At 41.9% G+C, this 19158-nt stretch overlaps 1 protein-coding gene across 2 annotated transcripts in view; it reads right to left on the bottom strand.

The window, feature by feature from the left end:
• The window catches only part of UGGT2 (UDP-glucose glycoprotein glucosyltransferase 2), a 409630-nt gene that overhangs the window by 143840 nt on the left and 246632 nt on the right, over positions 1-19158 (bottom strand). For both annotated transcript variants that reach the window (XM_056555597.1, XM_056555598.1), the window contains one exon: positions 13555-13682. In XM_056555597.1, the coding sequence (XP_056411572.1) occupies positions 13555-13682 (128 nt within the window). The remainder of the gene's footprint in view (positions 1-13554; positions 13683-19158) is intronic.

Raw genomic sequence — 19158 nt, forward strand, 5'->3', positions numbered from 1 at the left:
CTTGGGAGTTGAAAGTTCCATTTCAAAATCCTCAATTTCAAAATCTTAGATTTCTATTTTAAAATTCTTGTATTTCAATGGTCTCCTCATGCTTCAGCCACCTTCAGGCTGTACAATTCAGACGCTACATGGGCTCCTTATGCTTTCCCCACCTCCAGGCTGTGTCATTCAGCCAATATAAAATTTTCTGATGCTACTGGGACTGGGATATTAACTCCAAATATGTTCTGGTAGCACTAGCTAACATAAATGCTTAAAGAAGATATCCCATGCAGCAAAGAAAAAAAAATACCTAGCCATTCCATAGTATATTCACCTACCACCTCTCTGACATGTTTGTGATTTTTTTTCCGCCCCCCATTCACCGGCTATTCAGCTCATAAATTCCAGTTACTTCCTGGTTAAGGTGGCTATGCCTGTGATCTCAAAGACTACATTTCCCTGCATGCACTGCTCACATTTCCTGCTCTTAGCTGCCTGAGCAGAGAGCTTGTTACCACCCCTAACTTATGTTAGTCACTCCCACAGCTCTGCTAGCTCACTCCCACATAACGCTGAGCTCCAATCATAGCCCTATACAGCAGGATGGCCACATAACACTGAGCTCCAATCATAGCCCTATACAGCAGGGTGATCACATAACACTGAGCTCCAATCATAGCCCTATACAGCAGGGTGGCCACGAGGAAACAAAATGTAATCTCAGTGCTCAGAGAGAGGGACCCTGGAGTTAAAGCTGCAGTTTTACACTGTAAAATCACTCCCTCCCCCTCCTGCTTTACAGTGGCACAATCACCTCCCCCCCTTCTCTGCCCTGCACTCCTCTCTCCCCAGTGCTCAGTGTGATAGGTTTACGCTGGCAGCTCCCTCCCCTCCCCCCTCTCCTCCATTCTCAGTGTAAAAACATTAGCAAGGAGAGGGGAGAGAACTATGATCTGAATCAGCCGGCATATAGGCAGTGCTGCTCAGCCAATCACTGCAGAACAGAGGGAGGACAGTGTGAATATTCATCAGATGGGAGGGGCTAAGGTCGAGCACAGGGAGCTCTCTGCAGCACAGGGGTTTTCTGGATAATTGTCACGTCACGGCCCCTGGATGCTGCTGATAACAGCCTGAATAGGGGGTCGAAAGTCATGAAAACCTGGAACAGCTCAATTTCCTGTCAGACTGTTTCTAAGCAGCATTGGTAATGGAAGTGATTTACAAACCTATATAACTTTACCTTCTGCACTAAAAGCTGAACAATTATTTACTGTGAGACTTGTCCTTTAATTGAGATTTCAAGATCTTTCAATGTAAGGGGTTATGAAACCCTCTTGGGTACTGCTGATGCCTGCTCCTGTGTCTTTCAGGAATTACTTGGCTTACTGATGCTTCTGGGCTTGGGCCTTACATTTTTGGATGTTTAGCACAAGCTAAATACATGCTTAATAGAAATTTAAACAATGATCTTTCAGTGTAAGGCTTTATGAGGCCCTCTGGTGTACTGCTGATTCCTGCTCCAGACTGTCTTTCAGGAACTACTTGGCTTACTGATGCTTCTGGGCTTGGGCCTTAAATTTTTGGTAGTTTAGCACGAGCTAAATACATGCTTAACAGAAATTTCAACATTGATCTTTCAGTGTAAGGGATTATGAAACCCTCGGGTGTACTGGTGATGCCTGCTCCTGATTGCTTCTGTGTCTCTCAGGAACTACTTGGCTTGCTGATGCTTCTGGGCTTGGGCCTTAACTTTTTGGATGTTTAGCACGAGCTAAATATATGCTTAATAGAAATTTCAACATTGATCTCTCAATGTAAGGGGTTATGAAACCCTCTGATGTACTGCTGATGCCTGCTCCTGACTGTGTGTTTAAGGAACTACTTGGCTTACTGATGCTGCTGGGCTTGGGCCTTAAATTTTTTGGATGGTAGCACTAGCTAACATGCATCTTCAATAGAGATTTTAACATTCACCTTTTAATGTTAAAGGGGTATTCTGGGATTTTTTTTTATTTGACTATGCTACAGGGGCTGTAAAGTTAGTGTAGTTCATAATATAGTGTCTGTACCTGTGTGTGACGGTTTTCTCACAATTCTTATGTGATTTTAATCCCAATATTTATTTTTACCAGCATACAATATGACTGCTGTCTCTGATTTTTCCCAGCTTGCAATGCGGTCGAGACCTGACTCACTAGTCAGCTGATGACAGGGAGGGAGGAGGGATGGGTGGAGGGATCAATCTGCAACTAATGCAACAGCTGTAGGCATCCTGATTGAAAACCACAAGTCTGCAGCTCATTTAGTTTCAATGGGTGGGGTAGCTGATGTTTGGGAAGGAGGAAAATGGAATCATGGAATTTGTAGGCAAACAAGAAAACAGAAAACAGGAAATACAAGTTCACAGAAAGCTAGCCACAGTGTTCTGGTAATCTCACAGCATAGCCATTTAGCCCAAGACAAGCGCAGATCCTTCCTAAGCATGTCCATTACTGTCTGCCAGGTATGTACTAAAATCATTTTATGTTGGATAACCCCTTTAAGGGTTGTGAATCCCTCTTGTGTACTCATGCTGCTGCCTGCTCCTGTATGCATCATATAGCAACTACATGGTTTAGTGATGCTGCTGAGCCTAGGACATTACCTATATATATTTATGGTAGCACTAGGTACCATACATCTTCAATTTAAATTTCAACATTCATCTTTTATTATTAGAGATTGTGAGGCCCTATTGTCTCCTCATCTGCCACCAACTCCAGGCTGTGCCATTCAGACACTATATGGTCTCCTCATGCTTCAGCCAACTCCAGGCTGTGCCATTTAGGCAATATATGGTTTACTGATGCTGCTGGGACTGGGAATACATTTTGTTATGGTAGTACCAGCTACCCAAAATCTTTGGTTAAAATTTCAGAATTCATCTTGTAATCTTAGGGATTGTGAAGGCCTAGTTTCTCCTCATGCTGCCAACACCACCACACTGTGTAATTTAGCCACTATATGGTCTCCTCATGCTTCAGCCTCATCCAAGCTGTGTCATCCAACCACTATATGGTCTCCTCATGCTGCCATCAACTCCACGCTGTGTCATTCAGCCACTATATGGTCTCCTCATGCTGCCAACACCTCCACACTATGTCATTCAGCCACTATATGGTCTCCTCATGCTGCCAAAATCTCCACGCTGTGTCATTCAGCCACTATATGGTCTCCTCATACTGATGCCACCTCCAGGCTCTGTCATTGTGCCGCTCTGCGGCAGTGATTCTAAAAGCGATGCCGGTAATCTGCATGTTATTCTGAATAACAGTATTATTTCACTACCCCAGCACACTCCATATGCATGTTTGAACACCACAAAGTGTTCTACACCCCTATTGTGGCTCTCTGTAGGCCAGAAATAGCTGTTTTTAATATAGATTCGCCGTGAATAAATTCAAATCGAAGCAATTTTTTTTTTTTAAATTCGCCGAATCGGCCGAATCAAATTTTTCAAAAGTTCGCTCATCTCGAATTACATACATAGGATGCATTAATACTACAACATATTTCTTCTCCTTACATATAAAGATAATAAAACTATATAATAAGACATCATTTTTTTTTCTTTCTTTCTACCTGTATGGTTATCACTAATAGGATTAGGTATGCACATTTGTTGGCTTGTATCTAGTATTTAAAATGGAAAGTGTATGCATCCAGTGGTTTTGCATACATCAAGATGTGTATTTTTATATGATAACACATCTAGGGAAAGAGTGTTATAGTGAGTTTTTTTATTTGTGATTTTTATTTGCTTGTACAAATGACCCTGTGATCATAAGTACATTTAACTGTGCACATTTGGTAGGACTCAGGGGCAGAGATTCTTTATTCATGTATGGTTGTGTGCTGAAAGTACAGGCCCACACAATTGCTCTACAAAATTGTATAGATTCTGATTGTTTCTTTAGCAGTGTTATGAGCCATCCGGGGCTCGGAACTGTCAAAGCATCACTTACTACAGGGAGAAGTTTCTAGAACAACAGTTGAGTGAGGCAAGTGTGGGGTGGGGTTGATTGCTAAGTAAGTTTTGGAAGGGTATTGGCTTTCTACACATTATGAGTATCCTGGTTGACATCCGCTGCACAAGTGGATCCACACATCTGCAAGGCTTTTGTGTTAAGACTAGTATAAAAAGACATGATGTTGTCACTACCCTACACCGCTGAGGAAGTTGCCCAACAGTGACCCAATGCATGGGGCTCTCTAAGGGAAAATGTTGTGACCATTTTCTACCCTTTTCTGTCTGATCCACTGCCTAGCATCATAGGAACTTACTCCTATTGGGACAATTTCCTATAATGCTCATGCCCTCAACACGTTTCAGTCACTCTGTCGTGAGTGACGTCATTAGGATGGCTCCCCGCCATCCTGATGAAGGCACTCACTACAGTGTGACAGAAACGCGTTGAGGGCATGAGCATTATAGGAAATTGTCCCAATATGAGTAAGTTCTTGGGTAGCAAGTGTGGTCTTTACAGGACTGTCAAATCTGGGTGATATATGGCTCAGATAGACATGTCAGTCTGTTGTTTAATAACTTTTTAAACGGTGATGAGCTCACATATATTGTTTTTTGGTGTGTTTTATTCACAAAACACTCATTAAAAGTTACGTTTTAGGCACTATCTATATATTTTCATTTTCTTTGATTATTTGCCAGATATTTACCACTAAGTGGGGTGGATGAGGCCAATACTTTACTCATCATAAATATTGACAGGTTCATGCCCTAATATAAAATAAAGTATTAGCCAGACATACCACATTTTAGTTTTTTGCTTAATTTGTCCCTGAACCTAATTTCCTGCGATAAGCAAATAATCCATTATATTAAAATCATATGCCTACTGTTCTATTACAATTTATAGCCAAGTCTTAAATGAAAACCTGCTTTTCTAATGAAGTCTAATGCCTTTCAACATTAGTTGTCTCCCAAAAAGGTTGCAGCATAGATGGCAGCTTGGCATAACAGTTATCTAATGGGCAATACTGACAGTTAAAGAGTACGTAGACCGTGAACAAAAATTGGAAAGTTGTTAAAAATAATGAATACAATATTTTAAACTAGTATGATATTATGCTAAATTGGAAGGTACTAGTTCTTGTGGAGTTCCAGCTGGTGTAGGGAGTCAGGCTAAGTTTCTACTTTTTTTTTTTTTTTAAACGCCAAGAAAAACACTAAATCTGCCGCAGGGCGTTTTTTTGGCCAAAAAAACGCTGCGGCCAGATGTTAGCTGTAAATCAATGAGAAATCGCAAAATTCTTTTTCCACGTTTTTCAGTTTGCCTTTTTTTTTATTAGGTGATCTGTCTATTAGTGTGAAGCATTGAAATGTGTATCAACACAAAAATATTAGAGGTAATCTCAAAGGAAAAACTATATATCGCACTGATAGAAATAGAGATTTAACGTTTATTAGTAAACTTCTTAAAAGGAGTTCCAGGACTTCCGGTTCCGGCGCCATGCTGTGAGGACGTGCAGGGAGCCCGCTCCTCTACCTTCTCCTACTATACCCGCAAATTTCACCTGCCTCATTCTAACGCTGAACACCAGTGTCCGCCCGGGGTATATGGACAGATACTTGATCCCGATGGGCAACCATAAAGACAAGAAACAGTCCAAAAATAAAGGTGAGCCGCGCTCGGGGAGTCGGTGCGGAAGATCAAGCATGGCCTCCTCCCCTGCATCCAGCAGAGCGCCCTCTCCCTCGCTCTCCACGTGTAGTGGGCTTAATGGGGATGATCGGGTAGAGCTTGCAGGGATCGACTATGAGACCCTGGCTGCTGCGGTGGCCGAGAAGATAGTGCCCAAGGTCAAGGAATCGATAGTGGCCGCAATACAGACTACCCTCTTAGACCTGCAAAATACTGTGTCGCAACATGGCGCACGTATGGCGGCGGTAGAAGACCGTGTGCAGGCATTCGAGACCACTGAGGCTGCCTCTCACACACGACTCTCTTCGTTGGAAGCTGAATGCAAGCGTCTGGGGGATAAGGTGGAAGACTTAGAAAACAGGTCCCGCAGAAATAACTTGCGAATAGTGGGGATACCTGAATCAGTACCGGCTGTAGATCTCATCCATGTGTGCGAATTCATGTTGCCAAAATTACTGGGCCTGCCCCGACCATGCAAGGTTGAGCGGGCGCACCGCTTGGGCCCGGATCTCAGAGAGGGCCGGGACTCTGGACGGCACCTGGGGACGCAACAGCGTATTAGACCGCGCCAGGTCATCACTAGGTATCTGGATTTCCAGGACAAGACCGCAGTTCTTCGGGCGTTTAAGAGAAGAAACACTGACTTGACCCTGGACGGAGCAAAGCTTCTAATATTTGGCGACTTCTCTGCAGAAGTTAGCCGCAAGCGGAAATTATACTCCCCTCTTTGCTCGTCCCTGCATCGGCGGGGCATCAGATTCACCCTTCAATACCCGGCTATCCTACGAGTTTTCTTTCCCGACGGCCATTCTGCGATCTACAGCTCCCCGGAGGAAGCTTCTGCGCAGTTGGAGGTTCTTCTCCGCAACGACACCGGCGGCTCTCCTTCTCATCAGCGGAGGCAGCGGGAGGGGGTTGGAGTCGCTCCCCCTCTGGATCGTCGCCCGGATCCCTCAGTGGTTTCTTCTCCCCAGCAGGGTTCACCTTCACAAGAGCGCCCCCCTCTAGACAGGAGGGACAGATGGAACTCCGGGAACCCATCGTGAACATTGTATAGACTTGAGCTGCATCCTCAGGTACCTCTTTTCCTGTCTATATGTTATCCCTGTTTACTACATGTGTCCACCTGGCAAATCGACATAATACTCGAAGGTGCCCCAGTAATCTTGGAGTCTTTCTCCTCCTGCTGAATCGGACTCTGTGGACTTGGTGCCATTCTAGGCCGTGAAACCAGAAAATCCCTATGGACTTTCTCTTATTTTGATTCCATCAGAGACTCTGTGCATCACTGACTGTGCACCAGATATATGATCTAGTCATGGCCCTAGACAGGACTTTTGTTGTTCATGTTTTATTATTATTTTTCAGTATCCACCATGTCCTGACATCATGATATGTGGGGGTTCACTTGAATATGTTGAAGGTTCTGTTTTCAGTATACGGGATAGATTAAGGAGACTACCGGCCCTACAGGGTGGGGAAGTTGGAGACTCGGGAGGGGAGGAGGGTGGGGGGCTGGGAACAGGATCTTTGTGTTGGAGGGGGGGTGGGAAAGTAGGGATCCTCTAGCACCTCTTCAAGTTCTCTTTTTCTGGGCTATGAGAGGGTGGGGGCCTGGAGAATTCCGGCAGTTAGGGAAGCAGTGGGGAAGATTGTTTTGCGGAGGGGGGGTAAAAATGGGGAGGGAACGAAGGGGGAAGGGAAAGAGTGGGGGAGGGAGGGGGGGAAATAAACAAATATGGTAGTTCAGTAATGTTGAGGTTCTTCCTTAGGTTAGAAGGGGAATACTTAGGAAGGGGGGGTGGATTGGTCATAGTATACCCATCTTTCCCAGTTACCGGGTTTTTAGCCCTCCTACTAAGTCACGGTCTCGAGTCTCCTCAGATACCTCACTCTTCGGTTAGCTGATTATTGGTTCACCTTTGGGCATTGGGATACTTGTATGACTTGTTATTTTCACTCGAGAGTCCCCGGGCTCTTTACTAAAATCTTGGCGGACATACTCACATTTCTATCTAGTCACTCAGGGGGAGGAGGGGGGGGGCTCCCTTGTTGGTTTGGCATATCCTTAGGTAGTGGTAAAGGGAAGTCCCTAGAGCAGTGGATAAGTGGTCCCCTAGGTAGGGATATCCAGCTCGGAGTGGGGGTGGGATTGTGTTTCATTCCTAAAGAGTATTTGGAAGTTCCTCTTTAGCCCCAACTAGAGGTATACACGACTCATATCCTTGGTTTATTTCTTAGTAAGTCCTTTCTATGAGGTTGGTGTCGTGGAATGTGAAAGGGTTGAGATCCCCTCGCAAGAGAAGCCTAGTTTTGAGACATCTTAAAAAACTTTCACCTGATATAGCATTACTCCAAGAAACCCACCTTGATTTAGCCGATTTCTCTCGCATGAAAAAATGGTGGGTAGGGAGGGTAGAGGGTTCGGCGGCTGTAGCGAGAAAAGCCGGAGTCTTAATACTATTTAATAGGAACTTTACCTGTGACATTCTTAATGTAGTTTCTGATGACAGAGGACGTTTTTGCGCAGTTCACGTAAAGACGGCCTCTGACGAATTCTCCTTGGTTAATATTTATGGTCCCAATGACGGACAGGACCAGTTCTTGACTGACGTAACAGGGCGACTAGCTCCTCTTTCTCCTTCTCAACGAGTGATAATGGGCGACTTCAACATGGTAATGCATGGGACGGAAGACAGACGTTCCAATAGGACCTTGGGACCGGTTCCTAGGCGAGCAGACGGCCTCCTGGGCCCGTGGACCTTGAGTTTAGGACTGACGGACATTTGGAGAGCGAGAAATCCCGATGGACGAGACTATTCCCATTACTCTCATTCTCATGACTCTTGGTCGAGAATCGATTACTGTTTCTTATCGGACTCTCTTGTACTAAAGACCGAGGACATTTCACTGACTGACATGGTGATCTCTGACCACTCTCCCTTATTATTGCAGCTACAGGACTCGGTCCCTCGTGGATCTGACTTCCTGTGGCGCTTTCCTTCCAGCTTGGCAAGAGATGAGCATTTTCATTCACTCCTGAAAAGTTGGTGGGGGGAATACGCTGCGGATAACGCGGCACATGTAACCAATCCCCAATTGTTTTGGGATGCTGCTAAGGCAGTTTTACGAGGGAGAATCCTGGCATACACGACCTCCCTAAAGCGTAAAATAGCTACACAGCTTAAATCTCTCGGCTCTGCTCTTTAGAGGGCCTATACCGACTTTGTTGCCGTGCCGACTGAGATCACGAAAAAACTCTGGATGTCAGCCAAGGCATCTTATGATGGCTGGTTAGAGCGGCGAGACGACCTCAAAAGATCCAATTTTGAAGCTTCTCTCTTTCGGTTCGGCAACAAACCGGGTCGTCTATTGGCACGCTTTGCTAAGGGTGCCCTCCCGGTGAGTAACATATCTGCCCTGAAGGATACTAGAGGTGTTACCCACAGGGATCCCAAAATAATTAATGGTATCTTAGCTAGCTATTTCGCAGACATCTACTCAGCGCCAACTGTCCCCATGGCAGACCCCACACAATGGCTCTCACACTCATCTCTTCCCTCATTGACATCGGAGGAAAGGGAAATGTTAGGGGCAGAGATCTCCTCGGAGGAGCTAGATCGGGCCCTTAAACATCTCAAACTTAATAAAGCCCCTGGTCCTGATGGCTTCTCCGGGGATTTCTTCAAAATCTTGGCAAATGAGGCACTATAATGTGGCATGTATATATAGGCATTGCATAGACTGGCTTAGGGGTGAATCGACATACTCTAACATTGCACTGGAGTCAGCCATGGTCGCACCGTGGTCCTTGGCTGGAATTCTCCACTCCAAACTCCAGAACTTGCCAACACATATAAAAAATAGCATTATTATAAGGGACACAATTGCCACGTGGAAAATAGGCAGGGACCTTATGCACCTGCCCTATTCCCTGTCTAAGTACATGCCCCTATGGTCCCACCCTGAATTCCCACAAGGTTCGGAGAACAGTTTATTTGCCCTGTGGAGATCAGCTGGCCTTCAATCTGTTGGCCAACTACTGCACCCTACCGAACGTAGATATCTCTCGTTTGCCGAAGTGAGTGCCCAATATGGTCTTGGTCCAGGTCAGCATCTGTCATACCGACAGGTTCTGTCCTTTCTAACACCAAGATTGGCTGACCTTTCTCGAATAAGCTCAACTACCTCTTTTGATAGTCTGGTGACCTCAGCCAATCCATCTCACTCTCTCTCTACACTGTACCGACATCTGACCAGAAAGGGGAGTGGGATTGCCTCTGCCTCTCTATTCAGATACTGGGAAACCACACTCGGGATCTCTGACTCCTCTGTGCCAATACTGGAGGGATGGGCTAAGGTACGCAAGGCTGTAATTAACGAAAATTGGAGGGAAACGCAATTTAAAATATTACACCACGCTACCTACGGATTCACCATACCCCGGACACCTGACAGACCTGACAGACTGACTGAATGCCCTAACTGTAATGCCCCCTTTACTGATTTATTGCACGGCTTAGTTACCTGCCCTAAGACTCAGGATTTCTGGACCGCTCTCTTCACGATGATAGATAGGAAACTAAAAGTCGCTTTACCTTTGACCCCTTTACTTATAGTCCTACACATACCGCCAGAGGATGTCTCTCTGACATTATTGCACCACACGATTCTACTGGGAGCCAAGCGGTGTCTCTTGACTCATTGGTTGTCGGCTTACATGCCCTCGCCTATGGAAGTTATAGCGCAAGTGAAAAAATATCTGATGCTAGATCGCCTTGAAATTTTAAGAACAAGAGAGAAATCGGCTAAATGGTTTTTTAAGAAATGGAAAACGTTCATGCTGGCCTTTTATTCGAATGAGGAATTGATGTCTTTGATGCAACCATTTACAGACACGACCTGGTATCTTACTAGATCCATTTCCGGCTCGTTGGGCCGGCTTCGAGTTCCTGTTTGACATTGATTCGTATTTCTTTATTGGCTTCTGGGTATCCGATGCGAGGGGATCTCACCTATAGTATCATGATACTCTCCTGAATGACTTACGCCGGTTGGCGTTCTGATTACTGATTAGGATGGGGTGGGGGAGGGGTACGGGATGCTAGATTGATTTGATAATGCTGTATCGTAATATGTCTTGTTGTTATAGTTAATATTTCTATACTACACATAATTTCACAGGAATGCCCTGTGTACAAGTTTATAAAATTTGGAAAATTTTGAATAAAAATATGTTTAAAAAAAAAAAAGGAGTTCCAAAAATTTGAAAAATATATTGTAATCTTTCAGATATATCAGATATAGGCCGCCATCTTATGTCAAAATAACAGTCTATAATTCCAGACTACAGTATATACTTGCATATATCGTAGGGCAGCCTTCAGGTGCGCAAAGTCCTATAATCTTGTATATAGGGCAGTCAATGTGGTAGCTGAAAGCTAGAAACACACTCCACACCCAGTTATAGTTTAGTGGCAGTAACAGAGGCAGATATTGTCTATAGTGGAAGGTCACTTATGCAAAGGCGCACTTTTACCACAAATCCGTATAGGGTACTCATAAAGCATGTAGATATAAATATCATAAGACACATCATCTGGAGCTTACATCATATAAGCAAGTTAGATTGGCATAGTCTGTATCTATTTTGCAATGCTCTCCAGATCATGGATGTGTGCATATCTTGAGTAGCCAAATTGCACATACATTTTTTCCTTTACACAGTTCATGTTGTCATGATGTAGTGCAGATATCATATGCAGAGCAGTCATCAACAAAGTGCAACGTGCATAAAAAATACTGCCTATAGGTGTGAATGTGCAAAAAAAAACTGTAATCCAGAACTTGCTTCACTGATAATCTGGAATGCTGTATTGGCCTTTAGAATTTCATTAGTATGTTGTTACAGGCGATTCAATGCATTTCCCTTTCATCGGTTCATCAGGAATCTTTATGCTTTACTTAGAAAAACTTAGCCGTAGAAGAGCATGTTGCTGACATGACACTGATGGCGGCCATGTGACAAAATAGATACAGACTATGCCAATCTAACTTGCTTATATGATGTTAGCTCCGGATGATGTGTCTTATGATATTTATATCTACATGCTTTATGAGTACCCTATACGGATTTGTGGTAAAAGTGCGCCTTTGCATAAGTGACCTTCCACTATAGACAATATCTGCCTCTGTTACTGCCTCTAAACTAAATATAACTGGGTGTGGAGCGTTTTTCTGGCTTTCAGCTACCATATTGACTGCCCTATATACAAGATTATAGGACTTTGAGCACCTGAAGGCAGCCCTACGATATATGCAAGTATATACTGTAGTCTGGAATTATAGACTGTTATGTTGACATAAGATCATATATCTGATATATCTGAAAGATTACAATATAATTTTTTAATTTTTGGAGCTTTTTTAAGAAGTTTACTAATAAATGTTAAGTTTTAATCTCAATATTTCTATCAGTGCGATAAATATATGTCTATTAGTACAGGTACTACTACTCCCATCATGGAACAGTCTGTTCCATGCTGGGAGTAGTAGTACTACTTAATGTCAAAAGAGAGAAAAAAATGTGAAACACACACACACTTTATTAAAAATGTATTAAAATTTCATTATAAAAAATATAAATTTCGTTAAATACATTTTTTTTTCTTCACTACTGCATCCTTTTTTTTGGGTACCCAACAAATTTTGGGTACCAAAAAAAAAAAACGCCAAAGGGGCCAAAAATGCAATTTACACACAAATTAAAAACGCCAGAAAAAATGCCAGACACAGGAAATTGCACTGGCGTTTTCTCTGCTGTTTTTTTTTCAAACCAAAAGACGCAGGACAAAAATCCAAGTAGAAATTTAGCCTTACGGCAGTGCTCCTTGCAGATATGCTCTCCTACAGAAGCAAAAAATCTTCCTCTAGTGCCACTTTTAGGTAGCTACCCATTATTTCAGTGTTTGATCTAATAACCCCATGGCACCTTCTGCAAATTATATTGGATGGTGTGATGTGTGAAGTGGTCATATGCAGCATGTGTCAACTATATATTACAGTTAACACTCTGCTAAAATGGTCAATGTCGGAACCTAAGAAAACCCCGGAAAATAAGTAGTAAGACAGAGAGTGGGTGCTGATGTGTTGTCATGGAAGCTGGAGTAGGGGGGTAATAATGGCCCCCAGGTGAAACAATTTAGAACTCCTAAGGCTGAAAGGAATAAGACACCACAATATAGAAGTATTTCTGTGTAATATGCAAACAATTGTACGGTAAATTTCACTTTTGCAGCTAAAAAAAAAAAAAAACAAGGGAATTAAAAGTCACAAGCATCACAAAAAATACAAATAAAAACTACAGCTGTTCTCGCAAGAAAAAAAACCCTTACAGATGTCACATGGATGTCACAATTTTTGGAAATAATTTTTTTGTAAAAATAGTAAAACAAATAACAAAAACAATGTAAATATAGTATTGCCATAATTTAACAACCAGTGAATTAGTAAATACTGTGAATTAATCACAATGCCAATTCAGGCAACCATTTTTATAATTTTTTTTTTGTTTCTTTCAAAAAGGTATGTGAATACTAGGTCTGTCTGGTGTGGGGGCTGAAAGGAGCTGGTTAGGTAAGGATATTTTTTTATCTCCTTTTTTTTTTACCCCAGGCCAAGCTAATTAATAAATATATATATATATATATATTATATACATATATATTACTGAAATTCCTGATTCACTGCAATTAATTATTGCAAGAACATAGCCACTCCAGCAAACAAAGGTACGGATATGAGTTTTATCATGGCATGCAGTGCACAATGTATTTTTCATGGTGGTTCTCATACTAGAAATTATAATTACCGTTTTGATGGTGCTGCTATTTTTTTCACAAGGTCTTTAATCTTTTCTGCAGAGACAGTATAGGTAATCTTTTCCAATAACTGAAAGTCTTCTTCGTGGAAGTCATCTTGATTAATATTGTTCAAGATCTAAAATCAAACAAGGAAAAAAGCCAAATAACTAGCCAAGCACCATTTATGAAACAAAATCCTTATAAAATGAGTCAACATTCTGCATCCAATGCAATTGAAAGGTGTCACAAAATGCATTGTTCTAACAAATTACCCACTGAGGCCAAGTTTCCACTTGTTTTTTTTCCTGTCAGTTTTTGGAATACTGCCACTGCAGTTTTTGAGCAAAAGTCAGAAGTGGATCCATAAGGGAGGAGAAGTGTAAGTCCTTCCTTTATATGTCCTATTCCTTTTGAATACATTTCTGGCTTTGGCTCAAAAACTACAGTGGCAGTTTCCAAAAACTGCCAGAAAAAAAACCAAGTGGAAACTTAGCCTGAAAAGGTTAAAACTTGTGTGAACCCACTGGCAATTAAGAGTGTCAGCCACAGATTTCTGCTGCATTTTAAAGGTGTATTAGTCTACCTCAAATTGTGTTTCTTTTTGCAAAATACAATGAGCTTTGTGATTACTTAAAAATGGAGCAGATATCAAGTCATCTTTTTTTATGGAAAAATTATCAGAAGTCAAAAAACAATAACATTTTTCCAGATTTTTTTCATGCTATTTTAATGCTGTTTATTCAATTATTAATAATATACTAAAAATAATATTTACCCAAAAAGGCAAGCACTAATTCTCATGTGTGTAGCAATGCCAATGTGCGTGCATTGTGAGATGTACAGTATGATGTTGCTATAGCTCCAATAACAAATACGATTTTAGCTTTATATGTATGTAACCCCTCCCTCTCAAGTACAAAACATTTTTAGTAGAAGCACAATAGTCAGATAGGGCTGGCGTACTTTGTTTGGAGGGGGAACCTTTTATTTTTTTCTCATATTTTTTGTTGCTTATTTATATTTTAATTTACTGTATGTATTTATAAATTATTTCTTTAGTATCGGGTACAGGTCAGCAGGGAGCACATATTTGCTATGTGTTTCCTCCTGTTAATACAAGTGCTATTCTGATGGGTATTTAGTGATAGGGTACGGACCGAGTCTCTTGTCATAATACAGGATTGGGCTGACAATGTTGCAGCTTGATCCGGTTGATGGCTCTGTGTGTAAGAGCATGCAGAGCCGTCACAATTCAGCAGGTAAATTAAAGGTCTGCAGGCAGAAAGACCAGCTCTGCAGCCTGTTGATTTACATGAAATGTGGCCATAAGGATTAAACATCCTGCTTTATTCATTAAATTATACAATCCTAAATTACTCACACCTAAGTTAAATCAATGTATGTGTAGGATCAGGTTGCAGATATAAAGAGAACAGATGTTCAGTATTTTCTACTAGGATATGTTGATGTACTGATAATAGAATAGATAGATGTATGCCTATGGAGCTTGATCTATGCTTAATTACCAATTAACTATAAGAATCTTACCATAAATTGCACACCAGAGAACAACCTCATCAGAAAATAGTTTTGCTGTACAAGTGTGCTATTTGCCATTTTGTCTACCCGTTGTTATGGTACTTGTTACTGAGAGGGCAGACCTGAACTCAGGACACATTAGCAGTACATGCTAATTTAAAGGTGTTGTCTGGTGAAAAAATATCTTATCCCTTATCCACAGGACCCAGAGTCGCAGAGAGATGTGCATGCTGTAGATGGCTCACACAATTTATTTGTATGGGAGCATCGAAGATGCAGTGGTCTTGCATGCACAAACTTCTGGGCTGCAGTTTTTCTCTCATTATGGGGATTGAAAGGAATCCCAGAGGTCCAAACCCATCGATCTGCAAAATATCCTCTATACACATCCATAAAGTATCATGTTTAGGACCCTTACAGGCTTTTGTCAGGGGTCCAAAATATTGCATTTTATTGGGATGCCACGTGTATATTTGAAGCAAATATTTTTCTACTTTTTTTTTTTTATGCTGTCAGTTTCTCTTTTTTTAAAAACTTTTTTTTCTCCTTAAGATAACAGTTTTTATTGTTTTGTGTCTCAGTGCAGAGACCCTCCACCAATCGATAGATAAACTGTGAGAAAAGCAGAGCTGTGCACTTCACTACCAGCTCAACACTTGATCCAACTCATTGCAGGAAACAGGCTTAACTGTAAGTCTATGGAGCCTGTTACCTGCAGTGAGTCAGATTGAACTGCGAGCTAGGGAGTTAAGTGCTCCACCAGACTATACCTATAAATCTGTTGGGGTCTTTACACTGAGCCCCTGACCAACAAAAACTTTTGACATGTCTGTGTGACAAGAAAAAAAAAATATTTTATAAATGACAGTAACACTTTAAAGGAGTACTCCAGAGCGCTGGTACTTAAAAAAAAAAAAAAAAGTTTACCTCATTTGTCAAATTTGGCCCAGCCATTCTCTTGTAATTGCCACCTGTAGCAGTAAGCAGCCATGTCATAAAGACTACATTTCCCATGACTCCCTGCGCCAGCTTCCTGTTAGCTGCTGCTCTCTCCCCCCCCAGGAGATATCGTATGCCTAACGTAGGCAGCGATAGGAGCCTAGCGTTAGCCCTACGCTATTTGTGTAGTACTGCGCATGCGCAGAATAAATTAACTTTGGGGGAGTAGCCGACTCCGAGTTGGGAGGCCGGCACTGCCCGCAGTGACTCATGGGAGCGATGAGTCATCGGGCGAAGATGGCGCCGGATCGTGAGGAAGACACGGTCGAGCGTCATCAGAGGACCCAGCTTCCGGCCAGATGGAAAAGCGAGGAGAAGTCCGGGAAGAAGCCGACATGGACAACGTGAGTACATTACAATGTTATATAACTTTGATTCATGCTTCATTTCCCCCCTAATAGGTTACCATCGGAGTACTCTAAGTTCTAGTAATGGTATTAAATGCCTGGTGCTGCAAGTGCACAATAGTATCTAGAGTTGGCAATAGATGGAGTGTCACATATACAGTGGGGCAAAAAAGTATTCAGTCAGTCAGCCACCAATTGTGCAAGTTCTTCCACTTAAAAAGATGAGAGAGGCCTGTAATTTTCATCATAGGTATACCTCAACTATGAGACATATAATGAGAAAAAAAATCCATAAAATCACAATGTCTGATTTTTAAAGAATTTATTTGCAAATTATGGTGGAAAATAAGTATTTGGTCACCTCCACTCCTTACCTGTCCTCCACTCATTATCTGTATTAATGGCACCTGTTTGAACTTTTTATCAGTATAAAAGACACCTGTCTACAACCTCAAACAATCACACACCAAACTCCACTATGGCCAAGACCAAAGAGCTGTCGAAGGACACCAGAAACACAATTGTAGACCTGCACCAGGCTGGGAAGACTGAATCTGCAATAGGCAAGCAGCTTAGTGTGAAGAAATCCACAGTGGGAGGAATTATTAGAAAATGGAAGACATGCAAGACCACTAATAATCTCCCTCAATCTGGGGTTCCACCCAAGATCTCACCCCATGCTGTCAAAACGATCACAAGAATGGTGAGCAAAAATCCCAGTACCACACAGGGGGGAACCTAGTGAATGACCTGCAGAGAGCTGGGACCAAAGTAACAAAGGCTACCATCAGTAACACACTACGCCGCCAGGGACTCAAATCATGCAGTGCCAGAGGTGCCAGAGGCATCTGAAGTTTGCTAGAGAGCATTTGGATGATCCAGAAGAGTATTGGGAGAATGTCATATGGTCAGCTGAAACCAAAGTAGAACTATTTGGTAAAAACTCAACTCGTCGTGTTTGGAGGAGAAAGAATGCAGAGTTGCATCCAAAGAACACCATACCTACTGTGAAGCATGGGGGTGGAAACATCATGCTTTGGGGCTGTTTTTCTGCAAAGGGACCAGGATGACTGATCCGTGTAAAGGAAAGAATGAAAGGGCCATATATCGTGAGATTTTGTTTGAAAACCTCCTTCCATCAGCAAGGGCATTGAAGATGAAACGTGGCTGGGTCTTTCAGTATGACAATGATCCCAAACACAAGGCCTGGGCAACGAATGAGTGGTTTCTTAAGAAGTATTTCAATGTCCTGGAGTGGCTAGCCAGTCTCCAGCTCTCAACCTCATAGAAAACCTTTGAAGGGAGTTGAAAGTCGGTGTTGCCCAGCAACAGCCCTAAAACATCACTGCTCTAGAGGAGATCTGCATGGAAGAATGGGCCAAAAATACCAGCAACAGTGTGTGAAAACCTTGTGAAGACTTACAGAAAATGTTTGACCTCTGTCATTGCCAACAATTTTTTCTCCTTATGTCTCTCATAGTTGAGGTACAGTGGTCCCTCAACATACGATGGTAATTCGTTCCATCGTTTTTCAAATCCATCATATGTTGAGGGATTCGTGCAATGTAAAGTATAGGAAGTTATACTCACCTGTCCCCGCCGCTCCGGACTGCGTGTTCTTTAAAAAATCTTAATCCTTCCAGTACTTATTAGCTGCTAAATGCTACAGAGGAAATTCCTTTCTTTTTGGAACACTGATGACATCACGAGCACAGTGCTCTCTGCTGACATCTCTGTCCATTTTAGCAACCATGCATAGCAGATGTATGCTAAGGGCAGCATGGTGGCTCAGTGGTTAGCACTACTGCCTTGCAGTGTTGGGGACTTGGGTTCAAATCCCACTAAGGACAACAATAAATAAAGTGTTATTATTATTATAATAACGTCAGCAGAGAGAACTGTGCTCGTGATGTCATCAGAGAGCATTCCAAAAAGAAAAGAATTTCCTCTGTAGTATTCAACAGCTAATAAGTACAGGAAGGATTAAGATTTTTTTAATAGAAGTAATTTACAAATATGTTTAACTTTCTGCCACCAGTTGATTTAAAAGAAAAAAGGTTTTCACCGGAGTACCCCTTTAACATCAAATGTAATTCTAGTACCATTTCACATATTCATGGGTTTTGTTTCATACCACACTCTACTGGTGCACACTGGCATAATGTCTGTACAATTGTTATGGGCAGCACAGTATTTTGCGCAACACTTTATTTTAGAATAAGGTTCTCCTAAACCCTGAAAAAATGTATGGCAGTTTAGAAGGTGTAATCTTGGATTATCCCACCTAACAATGAAAAATAATAAAAATAATTCTCCTTTCATGATTCATACATTGCGTATATGGCAAAGAATTATTTTCTCAACCATACTAATTTCATGCAGCTGCCTGGGGTTTTCTGCAGATAAAATATAAAACATTGTAATTGGTAAAGTGTGGCCCAATGCGAGTTCATTTCATGTCTGCTCCATTATAGACTGTATAACCCAGTGGCCAGAAATCATTTTCTAGCTAGCACAATAAATAAAAATAAACTGTAGGAGTGAGTGCCAAAGGAATTTAAAACAAGATAGAAAAAAAAGTAAAAAAATGCAAATTCCAATATCTCTGTGATAATGTGAAAATAAAATGCATTAAATTTACTCGAAGCGTTAAACTATCCATTAAAGACTTATATAATTATCTTCAAAGCACAGTGTAATAATTGCCTGTAAGCTTTTATTTACGGT

Source organism: Hyla sarda, chromosome 2, assembly GCF_029499605.1.
Source record: "Hyla sarda isolate aHylSar1 chromosome 2, aHylSar1.hap1, whole genome shotgun sequence".
Lineage (NCBI taxonomy): Eukaryota > Metazoa > Chordata > Amphibia > Anura > Hylidae > Hyla > Hyla sarda.